The sequence below is a fragment of the Typopeltis vanoorti genome, chromosome 8 (assembly GCF_054136105.1).
Source record: "Typopeltis vanoorti isolate ZY-2024b chromosome 8, IOZ_Tvanoo_1.0, whole genome shotgun sequence".
NCBI lineage: Eukaryota > Metazoa > Arthropoda > Arachnida > Uropygi > Thelyphonidae > Typopeltis > Typopeltis vanoorti.
The window spans coordinates 30,553,417-30,569,171 of NC_143556.1; the positions used below are offsets into that span (position 1 = coordinate 30,553,417).

Genomic DNA, 15,755 nt, shown 5'->3' on the forward strand with positions numbered 1-15,755 from the left:
GGTCAACTCATTTCAGTCATTCACAGCTCTCCAAGCAAAAGATCTGTTTCTCACACCCTTGCTTACCACACTAGTATGCAACTTCGAAGCATGCTCTTTTGTTCTCTCCCATCTAATCATGTAGCATTTCTGTTATCAACTTCAGTGGTTTGCTGTAGAAAGTAATAATACTAAGACAAGACCTCCCTTTACAAAAGTATATTGCCCTCCCATAGAGTATTGCATTCCTACACCCATTCCTTAATTTTGCTCTTAACCAATTTGCCATCCAGTTCTTGTGCCCCCCCCCCCCCTGTGCCTGAAATATTAATTGGTCTATAATTGTTTTATCTGTCTTGGTACCTCTTTTATGTAATAGGACTATCTTGTTCTCTTTCTACTCCCTCGGAACTCTGTCAGTATTGAGACATTAATTTACAGTCTGGTTTGGGAAAACTGCCATTTCTTCTGCACTTTCCTGTAACACATAGGCTGATATCCCATCTGATTCCATGGCTGTATTAAATTGGGATTTCTTAACACCTTCAGCTCATCTGCCTCTGTTTTCGTTTTGATCCTCGTCACATCAATCACTTCATTATCACTATCTGGATGTTACCCATTCCCAAAGTGATCATTCGGTAATTCAGCTATTTCCTCTGCTTCTTCAACTCCATGTCATCAGCATTCATCATAGTTATTTTACCATAATCATTCTTTTATTTTCCTTTAAAAGAATCTGTTTGCAAGCAAATAGAAGAATGATTATGGTCTGCTTTAGCTAATTTTCTCTTATCTTATTTGCCTTCCTCACCATGTTAGTTATCCTTCTCCTTATTTATCCTCCACAACATTTTCTTTTGCAACTCCTACTTAACGATCCTCATTATCTATGCTATTAACAACACACCAGGAGAAAATAATTACTTTACTCAATCTAAAATTTGAATATAGTAGAAACAATTCAAATTAACTGAAAATAAATTAATGTTCTATCCAGGTGCCCTATAAAAGCACAGTTAATTCAGAGAATTTAGGCTAAATGATAACAGAAAAAAAACCCAGTAATGCCAATAAATTCCACATCTGCCTTAGAATATGGAATTTATGTATATAGAGAGAATTATCTAATACAACATGTTGATTCTGGGACCTTGGTTCCAAGAACACTGGATCTGGTGACAACATCAAAAAATGTATTCATAACCAAGGTAACCACTTTGCCTCTGAGTTACGAGAGTAATCATGCTTAACCTGAGAGTTGACTGTGTGAATTTTCAGTTAAGAAGGCTTATGTGTGAAATTACAAAGTTGGTGATTGTGACAAACTTCAGGAGGGAGCTTAGAACAGCGATATGGTTTAAGAAACTGCAAGGGAAAGATGTTACAGTACATGGAAAACGATCAAAGGATATTTAAGAAAAACAGTATCAAATAGGATACCTAGAGTCAAGAGGATAAATCATTTGAGGGTTATGTACAGATGGATTTGGGGTTGGTAGTTATTTGTAACAGTCACGGTCCTTTTCAATTCATTCCTGTTATACCTTGAATTAAGACTTTCACAATATTTAATATGTTGTTCTCATGTGTAAAATGTTAAAATTAGCTAAACAGGAGTCATGGTAAAAACTTTGCTAAAAACATAGAATAAACATAATGGGAAAGGAATGATTAGCAAAACTAGTGTTCATTGCCAGGATGCCAGGAAAAAGATCAAGAGGAAGACCAGCTGTAGGTGGATTGATATAGTAAAAATTGCCTTAAAAGAGAGAAATATAAAATCTGATACTATTTGAATGCTGACTTGAAAGCAGGCAAATCTGGAGGAAAACTGTTGATAGGAAGTTAGTAATGATGTAACTTTTCATGTAGTACTACCATAAGATCCTGTACACTTCCTGAGGGTATATGTCAGCAATTTGATGATGATGATTCTCATGTAGCCGAATGCTGTCAGGGAACATTCATCATCTGTGCTATCTTCACTGTCCTAACCTGATCACTTTTTTGGTTTTACCAAAAATTATAATTTTTTTCCTTTCCTTTTTTTTAAAAAAAAAATAGGTGTGGCTAAAAAATTAACATGTTGGTTTGTAATTAGTATGACCAATGAATACATGATTGCTATTGCTTATAAGTAAAAGGGTAGTGTGCATCTCAGATGTTGAATGAAAATAAAGTTGGTATTCAGCTGAGAAATGTTTGCCAAGTTTTATTGATCCTCATTAGTAATTTTTTAGAAATATTTGCAGAAAAAATATACTTGTAGTCTTCTGTTTTTAACTTTCTCTTTTAAAATATCCATGTGAATTTTAATTTACATGGATTAAAAAAAAAGCTATTTTTTTGCATTATAATTGTTACTATTATTTGTAATTGCAGAGATGCCAGTGTACTGATGATTGTTCTTCAGATACTTGCAAATGTTCCCTGTATAGTTTTAAGTGTTGGTATGATAAAGTAAGTATTTTTTTATTATTTTAATTTTACTGTTGTGTATGTTTCAGACACATCACTCTACAAAAATAAATAATAACATACTCATAATATAGGCTTCGACAAATTTCTTCTGGATAGATATGGAAAACATTCCAGTTGTTCTGCTGTGTGACAGCAGATGTGCAGTAAAATCATGATCTCACCAATAGAAAGAATAACAGTATTTGTTTATCAAAGTTAACTATTGATTCTCACTGTATTTTTTTTCTTTAATCTTGTTTTCTGCTAATGCAGACATTGTATTTTGGTTGGGGGGGGGGGGGAACCCTTTTACAAAGTTATTTTTCGAAAGTAATCATTATCCTAGTTTCTAATTTTCTTTGAAAAAATGTGAACAAAATATAAATTAAGACACAGCTACAAAATTATTCCACAATATAAAATCAAGCAGTTTTTCTATTTTGACCCATTATAAGTCCAAAAACGAACAGATCTGGTTAATTCTGTGCATGTAAAGAAGACTTTAGACACTTTTACAAGTGTCTACTTACTAACAGAATATAAGTTTAGATTTATGTTGAATAATAAAAAAAAAAAGAACAACTGTAGTTTATAGTTTCATAGTTTTGCACAATGGAGGAAGAGATCTATGATATACTATCATTTTCACAGGAATTAGTGGGATATGATCGATATATCACTGTGGATTCTAAGAAAATGCATATGACAGAGAGAGAGAGAGAGAGAGATGACATTAGTCTTAACTGCAGTTTAGTAAATATGTTATGCCAGAAAATATCAAGAAGTTATAATAAAAGAAAATGACTTTTATCACCCTTGCACAATGGCAAAGATGAATAGAAGTCTGATCAATTCTATTTGCAAAGTATGTATGAGATATAGCATGGTTTTTTAAACAATTTGGTTTTTATCAATGTTACTTAAACAAAGGGTAACATGTGCATTGGATGCAGGCTTTGAGAGTATGAGATAAATGAATTTTATACCTATCTGGATTGAATTGATAGGATGCTGTATGCTAAGCTTGATATTAGGTTGAAAGAGTTAATGTTAGATTGAAAATTGAAGAGGTGATTAGTAGGTTAGTGGTTAAGATATAAACAGATCACATGACATTGTAGCAGGATTAGTTATGAAGAAATTGAAAAGTACAAACAACGCTTAGGTTTTTTTTTTTTTTTTTTGAATCAACAGCTGATTTAAAAAAAAAAACCTAAGCGTTGTGCTAAACTTCTCAAGATTTTAAAAATATTAAATCTTAAATCTCTTAAATCTTAAAAATATCGTACAGCGGTGGACAAGATACTGTAGTGAGTTATATGAAGAAAAAAACTAGATTCAGATAGCGTTGGAAAACTGACTGAAGAATTGAAGCAGATATCACCACCAGGTAATGAGCATGATATGGACATTTTAAGAGGAGAGGTAGAAAAAGCAATAGGATGACTAAAACACAACGAGTCCTGGTAATGATAACATTACAGGAGAAATGATTAAATATGATGGTGCAAGTATGGTTACAGAAATGCACCAACTATGTAATATGGTATGGAAAGAAGAGAAAATGCCAGAGGAGTGGGTGAAATCAATATTAGTAACATTATGCAAGAAAGGAAATAAGCTAGAATGTAAAAATTATAGAGCAATTGCCTTGATAAGTCACCTTGGTAAATTGATGATGATCATATTGACAGAAAGATTGAGATCACAATTGGAAGCATACCTTGCAGACGAGCAAGCAGGATTTAGGAAGGATAGAACTACAATTCAACAGATTTTGACAATGAGGTTAATAGCTGGGAGAAAAAACAAAAACATATATACTTGCTTTGTTGATTTTCAGAAAGCATTTGACAGTATTAACCAGAAAGTGACATTAGCAGTTCTGGAATCCTATGGAATTGATAAAAAACTAATAGCTATATTAAAAGATGTTTATCAGAATGCAATTGCAGCAGTTAGAATAGGTGATGATTTGGGGAAATGGTTTAAAACAAGCAGAGGTACTAGACAGGAGACCCAATATCACTAAGCATTTTCATCACACATTTCGAAAGAGCAGTGGACAAACTGAAAGAAGATGTCAAAGGAATATCTGTATATGGAATGAGAATTAACAATCTGAGAATTGCAGATGACATTGTTATTATTGAAGAAGACGAAAGAGAACTACAAAAAACACTGAAACTGTTAAATGAGGAAGGGAAGAGATTTGGACTTGTTATAAACTTGGAAAAAACAAAGACAATGGTATTTGGTGAGAAGAACATGAAACAAAAAATACAAGTTGATGGAACTGATATAGAAAATGTAGAACAATTCGCATATTTGGGAAGTAAACTGACATATGACTTGGACTTTAAAAAATAAATAAAGATCAGGATTGCAAAGGAAAGAACAAATCTGAAGGCCATGCATAACATCTGGAAAAGTAAAGTGATCAGCCTGCAAACAAAACTAAGAGTACTTGAAACATGCATCTTCAGCTGTGTACTGTATGGATCTGAAAAGTGGGTAATAAACAAGGAATCAAGAAAAGGAATTTTGGCATTGGAAAGAATGCCAAAATTTTAATTCCCTTGTTACAGGAAGATTCTAAGAATAGGATGGGTACAGAAAATCACCAATGAAGAGCTCTATCAGAAGATACAACCAAAACAGAATCTAATGCAGAAGATTGTAAAACGGAAGCTGCAATTATTTGGACACATCTGTAGAATGAGTGAGGACCAGTAGATAAAGACATTTATGTTTGGTATTTTGGATGGTTTAAACAGAAGAGGTAGACCATACAGAGAATGGATAGACGATATAAAAGACTGGTGTGGAATGGGTGTACAAAAACTGCAACACTGTGCACTGGACAAAGAAAGGTGGAAGAAAATAGTGAAGCAGGCATCAGACATCAACGGGCAGGCAGTGAGCCCATGGTTCGTGATGATCCCAGATGTCTCCATGGCAGAGACATAAAGTATTGGAATTATTAAAACCTATTTTTAATTATTGCTGTGTGCTGCCTCATTCCATTAAACCTAATTATAAACTTAAACCAGCACCTGAGCTTTACATTTAAGAAATTGATTAGTAGGGAATCTCAGGGATCAGTTTTGAAAGATACATTTTAAAAAAAGTATTATAGTATATTGAGAGCAGTAAATGTAAACTTGTTTGTAGATAATCCTGATAAAAGGGTGCTCCATAAAATGAAAAGCTTTCTTATCTCTTTATATCAAGAATTAAAAAATAGGAGCAACATGAACCATAAGTTCAGAGATTACATAAACACTAACATGTATTTATCAGTCTGTGAAGAAAAACGTCATGCATTTTATAAGCAATACAAGACCATTTATTATTTATTTATTTTTATTAATAATTCCAGTTTCTGCTACATTTTTTCTCCTAACACTTATATATGTCTTGAATCACTTTTATGAAACAAAAGCAAACAATTTCTACTTGTATTAAAAAGCCTCAATAAAATAAAACCTCTACACATATAACTAACTATATTAGTGCATTTTTGAATTCTGATTGGCTCTAAAACATTGGTGGATGAGTGGGGCCAGTGATGTCATTCTGACAGGTTAGAATCATCATCATCAAATTCTTGCCATGTGCCCTCAAGGGGTATCAGGATATGATAGTACTACATGTAAAATTTGCATCATTACTGACTTCCTATCTACAATTTTCCTCCAAATGAATCTGTTACCTGTCAAGACTCCAACATTATCAGATCTTATATTTCTATCTTCTAAGGCACTTTTTAATGTATCAATCCACCTATATCTTGGTCTTCCTCTGGGTCTTTTTTAAGTGACCATACCACCTGAGATTAGTTTTTCTAACACATTCCTGGATGTTAACAATGTCAAGTTCTTTCCTTATATCCTCGTTTTTAATATGATATTGTCATTGATGCCATAGGTTAGAATCAATATAATAAAATATTTAGGGAAAATAAATACCTCTTTCTTAACTTTCAGAATTTTAATATCCACTACTAAGAGTCGCATCCAACATTCCATCACTGTGTAAGAAATGAGATCAATTATCAATGTCTGCTATGTATGTATTTCAGATTACTGTATCGCAATTAACTGGTTACCTTGCAGTGCAACTGAGCACTCTGTAAGATAAAATGATGTGCGAGTAACCTAATTTTCTCATTGGTCTATACCATTATGACAAAATAAGTGATAATGAGCAAAACAGATATTTGTGATGACCAGCCTTCCCCAATATTTGTGATAAGTTAAATATATGTGTGTATGTATGTATATATATATATATATATTTTTTTTTTTTTTTTTTTTTAACTATTTACAACATAAAACAGGAAACAGAATCAGCATTATGTAAATAAAAACTGACACTTTCAACTGAAACTTTGGTCTTTTTTTCATCTGCTGAAAATTTTTGTTGCTTATCATGAGCACATTTTCAAGCCCTGCCTATGAGTGATTGTTTAAGAGAACTGGAGGGGAGGTATGTGCTGCAGTAAGAATACTGGCCTAGCTAAACTTGTAAAATTTGGCAGGCCTTTTCATCTTAACTTTTAGTAGCATTGTATAAGATGAATTGTGAACTTTAGGTTAGGAAGCCCTTTTAAGAATATTTAAATATGTATTTAAACTTTTATTAAACATTTAAATTAATATTGGGGTGCTTAAGGGTTAAAGCTGCATAACTGGGAGGAGACCACTATGTAGTCTTTTAAGGAATGTTGTGAATATGACATCTGACCTAATGTGCAATGAAATATAAACTCTTGACTTGGATCAATGGATAGTTGACAGATAGATATCAAAAAGTGGTATGTGGTGGGTGTGAATCTGCCAGATTTAAGGTGACCAGTGGTGTATACCACAGGGTTCAGTTCTTGGGTCATTGTTGTTCAATGTGTACATTAATGACATTAGGAAGATCTAACAGGAGATGTGCAATTGTTTGCCAATGATGCACTGATGGCAGGGCAATCAGGGATGCTACTCATATCCAGCACTTACAAAATGATTTGATTAGGCTGGAAATTTGGGCAGAAGAAAATGGCTGTCAGTTTAATATTAGTAAGTGTAAAGTTTTGCACTTTGGTGTGATGAAATTTGCAGTGGTATATTATATTAGCGGGGTTATGCTACACGAAACTGATGAGGCTAGGGATCTTGCCACAATGGTGGATAGGAATTTGAAGTTCAGAGGTCACATAGTAAAAGTTGCAAATACAACTCAAAGGATAATTGCAATTCTGAAGTGTTGTAAGGATGAAGAAGTCATTTTTCCTCTTTATAAGGCCTTAATAAGACCACACTTGGATTATTGTGTGCAGATTTGTTCTCCTGGGTTCCAGGGAGATAAAAAAAAAGCTGTGGAAAGAGTTCAAAGACAAGCTACAAAGATTATACCTGGATTATGGATTCAGATGATGAAGACAGATTGTGATATGTGGATTACAGACTGTAGTTAATAGGAGAAAGTGGGGGGTGATATGAGAGAGGTATATAACTTTTGAATGGGTGTTATAGGATTTCATCTGATGAAATTTTTTGTTATATGGAAGTTCGGTAAAGAACATGGGGGCATCCATGGAAGTTAAGTTTATTCTCAGTGAAGAAAGGGGTAAGAGCTATGTTTTTCTCTCACAGAGCAGTGAGTGAATGAGTGGAATAGTTTGTGCATCTACTGTGAATGAATTTAAGAGAAGGTATGACGGTTGGTTTGAGCGATTTATAGCTTCCCTCAATGAGTCCTTAACTCCCTGGAGGTCTCAGATAATAATATTAATATTCTGGAAGCTGCTGAAAAAGCTTAAAAATGGAGGAAAGAGCACTGTAAAAGGAATTAGAGATGATAAAGGTGACATGAAAACTGAAGATAAAGCTGTTCTAGTTGTCTGGAGTAATTATTTTGAAAGACTGCTAAATGAAACAACTAGTGTCAGCATGATGGTAGAAAACTCCCAACAGGAATGCAGTCAGGAATACACATCCATACTTGAAGTAGAAAAAGTCATCAAAAACCTGAAATGTGGAAAGGCAGCTTGGAGTGGATGAAATTTGAATGCTCAGATATGGAGGTATAAAAGTTTTACAGTGGCTGCGTTTCATAATTCAGAAGGTCTGGTCAGATGGTGAAATCCCAGATGATTGGAGCAGAGCTGTTATAATACCCATCAATAAAAAGGGAAATAAAATGAATGTGAGAATTACACAAGTATTTTCTTGCTGAGTGGTCCCTAGAAGATTTATACAAGTATACTTGAGAAACGGTTGAGAAGCTTGGTGAAGAACAAGTTGGATTCAGGCCAAAGAGAGGTTGTCAGAATCACTTTAATCAATTTCACTTTAAGACCAATAATTGAGAAATTTTGGGAATATAACAAGGATTTGTATTTAAGTTTGTTGATGTGGAAAAGTCATGACAAAGTGCCAAGAGGAAAGCCCTTCAAAATGCTACAGTTATATGGTGTTAATGGGATATTATATCAAGCAATACATAATCTCTATTTAAGCTGTAAGTCAGTAGATAGACGAAGGATATACAAAAAGATGAGAGAGTTTGAGATAAAATCAGGTGCGTGCGTGCGCGCGCACGCAACAAGGGTGCACATTATCCCCACTGTTATTCATTATCTATATGGATGACATTATGAAGGAAAATGGTATTAAGCCTGATATCAAAATTGGAGATGTTAATCTTAGCTCTTTACTTTATGCAAATGATGTTTTACTTTTGAATCAATCCAGTGCAAGTCGTCAAGATTCCCTGACTAAATTGAATAGCTAGTGCAATAAAAGACAAAGACAATGAAAATTTGCAGAAACATTGATAAAATCAACTGTGTGAAGATGGTAAATTAAATATGAAAATAGAGAATAGTAGTAATCAATCTGTTATTGTAAGAAGTTAGATGAATAAATGTATATGAAATATGAAAGAAATCAGTCAAAACAATAAATTAGCTGTACACAAGACAGTGTTCAAACCAATTTATAGTTATGGATTCTGAGAGCTTGGTTAGAAAAATAAAACACTTGATAAAAGACTAAAAACCAATGTGTGAGTTCTGAAGAAGAGTAGGAGAGTGAACAGATGAAATCATTGGCAGTATCATATTAAAAATTAGGACTTTAAGAAAGAACTTGCCATTGTTAGCATTCATGAGTGTGTTATTGGAGCCAATCTCAGATGGTATAGTCACTTAAACAGAACGGGAGAGGAAAGATTAGCAAAACAAGTGTTCTTTGTGATGTTGTCAGGGAAAAGACCCAGAGGAAGACCAAGATGTAGATGGATTGATACGGTAAAAAGAGCCTTAAAAGAGAGAAATATAAAATCTGATAATGTTGGAATTTTGACAGATAACAGATTAATTTGGAAGAAAATTGGTGATTGGAAGTTAGTAATGGTGTAACTTTTTCGCATAGTACTATCATAATTATCCTATCTAATCAGAATGCTTGGGGGAGACCCGACTCCTACCAGGCGCGTCCCTTGGGTGGCAGATGAGGGAAACCCCAACGGGTTGCTCCGAATAAAGAATAAGGAGTCGTGGACCAAAGGATTCAGCAGAGGAGTGGCAAGCCAGCTGCATTATTCTGCCATTCAACCCTATGAATCAGGAGTCTCCACTGTGTCAAGAGAATATTACTGCATCCGAGGAAACCGACGCAACTGATCCTAGATCACAGGGAGCAGCCGAGAAGTTTAGTATGTGGTCAGCCAATAGAGTTTTGCATCTCTTAACCTTAAATATAAGGACACTGTTAAAACCTGGGAAAATAAATTTGATGGAAAAAGAACTTGCTAGGATTACATGTGACATTGTAGGCTTGGCTGAAACCCATTGAACAGGAGAAGGAATTATAAACCTAAATTCAGGAAAACTATTCTACTCGGGCAGAGAGGACAATATACATAGAGAAGGAGTCGCCATTTTAGTGAACAATAGGCTACAAAATGCATTCATGGCCATAGAACCACATGGCCCAAGAATGATCACTATCAGATTAAAAGGTAAAGAAAAAAATGTTCACTTTACAATAATTCAAATCTACGCCCCTGACTAGTCACATGAAGATGAAGAAATCGATACCTTCTATGTTAAGTTGCAAGATCTCATAGACAAGACCAATAAGAAAGATATATTAATAGTGAATGGTGATTTTAATGCCAAAATTGGGAAATCCATCACATCCTCCATACCCCAGGCATGGAGGATGTGATGGGCAGGTTTGGAGTTGATAACAGAAATGAAAGAGGAGAAAGAATATTAGAATTTTGTAAAGCAAACAATCTATTTATCTGATACCCTTTTTTTCCATTGACCTTCCCACAAATATACATGGACCTCACCAGATGGTACAATAAAGAACTGGATTGATTACATTCTAATCAAACGCAATTGGAAATCATCAGTGCAGAATGTTAGAACTTTAAAAACTCCAGACTTCGACACTGACCATGAACTGCTTGCAGCAAAAATTAAACTAAAATTCAAGTATCGTAAATCACGAGCTCCTATCAACAAAGTGGACCTGTCAAAACTGAAAGAGAAATCTGTGCAAGATAACTATCAGACACTAATAGGAAATGAGTTTAGAAAATTTTCCTATGACAATATAGAAAATAGATGGAATCAAGGTAAAAAAATTGTTACAAGTACTGCAAGAAACATAGTTGGTACAACATGAGGACCAAATCATGAATGGATAACCCCTGAAATTCTAAATACTTTAGAAGAAAAAAGAACAGTAAAGCATATATTAAATATAAAAAATACAGAAGAAAATAAACAACATTATAAGAATCTTAAAAACAAAATTGATAAAATGTGCATATCAGCCAAAAATAACTGGTTGGAGGAAAAAGCAAAACTCTGCGAAGAAGCTAATAAAAGAAATGATAATAAAACGGTATACAAAATTATCAAAGAATTAACTAAGATCTATATAGATAAACCATTAACAATGAAAGATAAAAACAATCTAGAAACTGGGTCAATACAAAATATTAAAATAATTTGGAAGGACTACTATCAAACGTTATTTCAAAAAGAACAGGAGGAGGAAAGTATAACAGAAAAGATTATATATATATATATATATATATATATATATATATATATATATATATATATATATATATATATATATATATATATATATAAAGGCACCACCCATAACTCCAGCAGAAATTATAAATGCAATAAACCAAATAAAACTTTATTATTATAATAAAATATTATAATAAAAAGCTATGGGTAAAGATGAAATATCTGTAGAAATATGGTGGCAAGGAAGCTATTAATTTCTTAATGAATTTATTTAATCAAATTCTTTATACTGGAGTAATCCCAACTGACTGAAAATATTATTATACCAATTCACAAAAAAGGAGACAAAAGAATATGTGAAAATTATAGACCCATAACACTCTTAAGTCATAGTTATAAAGTATTCATTCGAATTATACAAAAGAGAACATAGGTGCTTACAGAAAAAATCATAGAGGAAATCCAAGCAGGATTCAGGCCACATAGATCCACCATAGACCATATCTTCACCATTAATAATACAGTGGTGCCTTTGTTAACAATTGCCTCAGATAACGACGTACTTGGTTAACGACTCTCGATTATGTTAACCTCTATCTGATCTAAAAAACCGGAATTTTCCGATCGCACTCAGCCACACGTGGGAAGACATTGTCGAATAGAGAATAGCCACGTGGCATAGCTGTGAAGCTCAGATATGTTTGACCCATCATAGCCAGCTGTTTATGTTTTCCGTTTATTGTTTCTTTTCTTGTAGTGTACCGTGCTTTATTTTAAAATTTGTGGTTATAAATGTGTTTTATGATGAAAATGAGTATTTAAGCATTTATTTTTTATGTGTTGGTTCACATAGACAATTGTTATATCTACTGTAATATTTGTTATATTTCTCTCTATTTCTTATTTTATATATACTTCATTAACCTCTATTATCTTTTCTTGTGTGTATTCTAACTAGATTCCACCTAGGGATATTTCCTTTTCAGATACTGGCAAATTTATGTTTATACTGCGCCAGCCAGTATCCTATAACAGGAATTTTATTCAAGTTGAGAGAAATATTCCTAGATTCACTGGCATACACTCTAACACACACTTAAATAAATATCAGTACTTTGCAGTCGTGACCAATGATCTATTACTTAAACATATATATCTAAAATTTGTCCCGCTATGGTTCTAATTTTATAAGTGGTAATTTGATATCTCGAATTCAGGCATGACTCAGACATATGCAATTAAACATGTTTATCGGAACTAAATGACAATTACAACTAAATTGAATCAAATTACTAAATTTTCTAAATCTGTTGCTAAGTTAAATCTCATGCTAAGATAATTAAACAATTCTAAATTAATTAAGTTCACCTAGACAGATCAAATTGTTAATCACACAGAACAATAGAAAGCAATGACAACATTACACTTAATTAAGATTCTCTCATGCATGCTGTTCATAGAGTACATACTATACAACTTGTTGCTTTCTCAGTTAAGGTTATCTACTAAACAAAATACACTTCAGTCACATACAATTAGATTCATTCCTGACAATTCTTTGTCCAACAGAATTTTGCTGTCTCAAATATACGAAATCTTATTCAAGTTCTCTAAAGGATTGTCCACATTACTTAATCAAACATAAATTTCAATCTTCTATCACTTCCATAACATATAACAAAGATCTCTACATTACCCAGTTCTTTCTGAAGGTCTATTAACTACCATGTGTTGTTCTGGTCATCCTTCGATCGGCTATCTCAGTGCTTGGCTTTTGGCTATGCCGTCCTTTCTACTGCTGCCAGGCTCGAACTATTTTCTTCTGCTCCTTTCCGATGGGACATCCAGCGAATGACTCGATTTCTGCATAGGCTGATGATTCGCGTATGGCTCCGCGTGGAATCTTGTTCAGCATAATCAGGAAAACAGCCTGCTGTCCAACATCATAGAACCCTGGCTCGTCCTTTCTCTGACCACCGGTCAAGAATCCTCGAGATGAAATCCGGAACAAAAAGCCTTGCAATATGGTGCATTGCCTTATATCCCATGTTATAGCACCCTCTTTTTGTTGTATCCTTTTTTTCGTACGACCCTTAGTTTTAATGTCCTTAAGATGATCCCTATTGCTGTTAGGTACTGCCTTCAAGGAAAGCGCGCTTACATTATTTTCCACGTACACTGTAGCCTCCGGCCTTATGACCGATACATGTGTTTCAGATGCGACCTTTGCACTGTTACTCATGACCTGTCTGTCGACTTACATTATTTGAGACAGCTTAATAGGACACAAATTTAACCTAATATTTCTTTTACATGGAATCATTAATTTGTACACAATTCTCTACATAGTATTACAATTCTACTAAAAGGAGGTAATTCTAATTCTATTTACAGTTAGTACTTTATTTCTTCTGCTTGAATACAAGTTTTTTTCTTCAGCTGATTTTTCTGACTTGTTAAATCCTGAATGAATTTTTTCCTTTTAAAGGATCTTCATTCAGGATGTAACACATTAAATTGGCTTGTGCGTGTCACTGTTCGTTCGCCATCAAAAGGCAAAATAAAATCTCATCTGTATAATAATCATTGTATCTATAAGCTGCTAATCAGTGTATGTTACAGTAAGTGCTGTATCTAATATCGTCACCTTACAAGCAAAATGCACTAAGTCAAAAATTGTGGGTTTCGAATTTAACTGTTAACTTTTTATTTCAAAAAGTTTTTTTTTTTTTGAACTTTTACTTTTATTTTCAGGTGACGATATGTTCTTTGTATCCCTTGTCTTAGTGTCGTACAATTTGTAATAATACCGTATTTTGCGTATCTTTTTTTTTTATAGAGTGAATTTTTTTACCGTGTGACAAATGGGTCCCAAAAAGAAAGCTAGTGAGGGAAAAAAAAACAGAAAAAAATTTTCTCTATTGAACAGAAGAAAGAAATAATAGCAAAACATCATGAAGGTGTGAAAGTTATGCAGCTAGCTCAAATATATGAAACCAGTCATTCTACAATATTAAGCATTTTGGCTAAGAAAGAAGAACTGAACTTATGGTAGCTAAGGTTGCTGAGGGAACCTCAAGGTTGAATGTCAGAGGGCTTCTTTTTGAGCAAATGGAAAATCTATTACTAATTTGGATCAAAGAAAGAGAAATGGCGGGCAATACTACATCTCAAAATGCAATCTCTCAGAAAACTAAACAGATTTATCAAGATTTGAAAAAGAAGACTTCGGGATCAAGTTCTGAGGTAGATGATGATTTCAAAGGTAGCAGAGGTTGGTTTGACAGCTTTAAAAAAAGAACAGGAATTCATAGTGTGGTCAGACATGGAGAGGCAGTTAGTGCTGACAAAGCAGCAGCAGATAAATTTGTCAATAGCTTTAGCTTTACAAGAATTATAGAAGAAGAATACCTACCTCAATGTCTTCAATTGTGATGAGACTGGGTTATTTTGGAAAAAAATGCCCAACAGGACATTTATCACGAAAGAAGAAAAAAAACACTTCCTGGGCATAAACCAAAGCGATGTTAACCTGTCTTGTTAACCGATGTTAACAATACAGGTTAACATCGCTTTTAGCAGCAAATGCAAGCGGAGACTGCAAGGTAAAACCAATGTTAATCTACCACTCAGAGAATCCCCGAGCATCCAAAAAGTTCAGTGTTTCTAAATCCAATCTCGGTGTTTTGTGGAAGTCTAACAGCAAAGCCTGGGTCACAAGAATAGAATTTAGAGACTGGATTCACAAAGTGTTTGGACCAACTGTCAAAGCCTATCTTGAGCAAAACAATCTGCCTCTAAAAGCCATTTTAACCTTGGATAATGCACCTGGCCATCCAATGGGCATACAAGAAGAGCTACCAGATGAAGGACACAAATTGGTAAAAGATATTGTGACAACTGCTCATGATCTTAACTTGGAAGTAGAGGAAGAAGATGTTGAATTATTGGAGATACATGACCGAGAACTGACTACTGACGAGCTAAAAGAACTTTTCAAGCAGCTATGTGAAGAAAAGGAAATGGAAATTTTATCTGAAGATGAGGATGGAGAGAAAGACCAAATTACGACTGCTGAAATCAAAAATGTTTTGGCAAAGTGGGAGGAAGTTCAAAATGTTATGAAATGGAATCAAAACAAATCTGAGGTTATCAGAACTGCAGATCTATTTAATGAAAAGTCCATGCAGTTTTTCAGAAACATTTTAAAAAAGAGGCAGAAGCAAACAACCCTAGACATGTTTTTTACAGGTCC

The 15,755-nt window shown here is 33.9% G+C and overlaps 1 protein-coding gene across 3 annotated transcripts in view; it reads left to right on the plus strand.

The window, feature by feature from the left end:
• The window catches only part of LOC150103899 (uncharacterized), a 426,738-nt gene that overhangs the window by 357,435 nt on the left and 53,548 nt on the right, over positions 1-15,755 (plus strand). For all 3 annotated transcript variants that reach the window (XM_090397172.1, XM_090397171.1, XM_090397173.1), the window contains exon 20: positions 2,365-2,442. In XM_090397172.1, coding sequence (XP_090253298.1) covers positions 2,365-2,442 — 78 coding nt within the window. The remainder of the gene's footprint in view (positions 1-2,364; positions 2,443-15,755) is intronic.